A 1,915-nucleotide genomic window follows, 5' to 3' on the forward strand; every position below is an offset into this window, starting at 1 on the left:
ATAGGCATTAAGTAGATGAAATTAAGTAGACATTAAGTAGATGAAATTTTTCTGTTCAGAACCACACTGTATAGTTATGTTTGGTCACCCAGCTTTCTTCTTTATCCTTCTCCATTTTGTTTTCTGCTCTAGGAAGGCTGCCCTGTACATAACAGCCAGTAGAACCCTTCTTAACTGTCTGGTATCAGTGCTGTCCTGCCAGTAGAGTCCTGGTAGGTAATCAGGGCTGAGACTGAGACCAGGGTAAAATTATGTTCCTGTATCTCCTGCATCCTTCTCATTTAGGAAGTATTCCACCATAGGCTGACTATTCCCCTAGGTGAATCACTGTTTTTCTTTAAGTTATGCTTTCTATGGGACCTTTCCTGTTGGGTTAGGGTAAGCGCCACCTTTCCTTACCGTAACCCAGGGTGTCTCCAGGGTGGTAACATCTCCATTCTTAATCTCAGAGTTAATCCTTTCACTTGTGATTTTCCAACACCCACCCTTAATAGACATCAATTTAGTGTGCTAGAACATTGCTGAAGCTAAAAAAATCAGATCCAGAGAATATGAATTATGATTAGTCAATTTCATCTGAAATAATAGGAAAGCAATAGTGTATAAAGAAAACACTTTTCATAAAAATTGTAACTACTCAGCATTTGTACACCATGACATGTGTGTCATGGTATAATTATTAATTAGGTATACTTATTGTCTCAGCTTTTAATTTATGATATATAAAACTAATATTGATAAAAGCTTTATAAAATCAGACACACTTAATTCTCAGCATATGTTTTAAGTTACACAAAAGAAATCAAGTTATATAACTATTGATTAGATACACTTGCTATCTCAAATTTTCATTTCTAACATATAAAACTAATATTGGTAAGTTTTTTTTAAAAAATCAGTAACATTAAACCTTATCCATATACTTTAAATTATGCAATATAAATAAAGCTATACATTTTAGAGCTCTTCCTGTTACCGCGGCGCCAGGAACCGTGAGCAGCAAAGTCTTTCGCGACACCCTGTACTAGGCGGTGCGGGAGGTCCTGCACGGGAACCAGCGCAAGCGCTGCAAGTTCCTGGAAACCGTGGAGCTGCAGATCAGCCTCAAGAACTGAGACCCCCAGAAGGACAAACGCTTCTCGGGCACCGTCAGGCTTAAGTCCACCCCCACCCCAAGGTCTCCGTGTGCGTCCTGGGGGACCAGCAGCACTGCGAGGAGGCCAAGGCCGTGGACATCCCTCACATGGACATCGAGGCGCTCGAGAAGCTCGACAAGAACAAGAAGCTGGTCAAGAAGTATGATGCGTTTCTGGCCTCCGAGTCTCTGATCAAGCAGATTCCGCGAATCCTGGGCCCCGGGTTGAACAAGGCTGGCAAGTTTCCTTCCTTGCTGACACACAACGAGAACATGGTGGCCAAGGTGGACGAGGTGAGGTTCACCATCGAGTTCCAGATGAAGAAGGTGCTGTGTCTGGCCCTGGCTGTGGGTCACGTGAAGATGGCAGACGATGAGCTCGTGTACAATATCCACCTGGCTGTCAACTTCCTGGTGTCCTTGCTCAAGAACTGGCCGAATGTCCGGGCTTTGTAAATCAAGAGCACCATGGGCAAGCCCCAGCACTTGTATTCAGCCACATTTTAATGCACCCAGTGCTACCGTAAAGATAAAAATAAATAAATAAATAAATAAATAAATAAATCTATACATTTTAGAAAAGTGATATGTTTATGTGTAACAATAGCATGTTTTGATTTTTGACCTTCATAAACAAGTTTTCTATTTGTCATAGAACTGTACCATTTCCTATATAGAATGTTAGTCACATTATCTTGGAAATATATATAATTTCCCAAAGCATTGAGTATATAAAATTAGCAAAATCATCCACTGGGGGATGGATATTTAAGTTATTCA

General features: G+C 40.8%; 1 protein-coding gene across 1 annotated transcript; it reads left to right on the forward strand.

The window, feature by feature from the left end:
* Window positions 1-1,243: 1,243 nt before the first annotated feature.
* On the forward strand, window positions 1,244-1,591 carry LOC308264682 (large ribosomal subunit protein uL1-like; the record flags this gene model as incomplete). Its single annotated transcript, XM_080698060.1, has 1 exon — window positions 1,244-1,591. One exon carries the CDS (start codon window positions 1,244-1,246, stop codon window positions 1,589-1,591), a length of 348 nt encoding a protein of 115 aa, XP_080554186.1.
* Between the last annotated feature and the right edge of the window lie 324 nt (window positions 1,592-1,915).

Source organism: Muscardinus avellanarius, assembly GCF_963383645.1.
Source record: "Muscardinus avellanarius genome assembly, chromosome: 6".
Classification (NCBI taxonomy): domain Eukaryota; kingdom Metazoa; phylum Chordata; class Mammalia; order Rodentia; family Gliridae; genus Muscardinus; species Muscardinus avellanarius.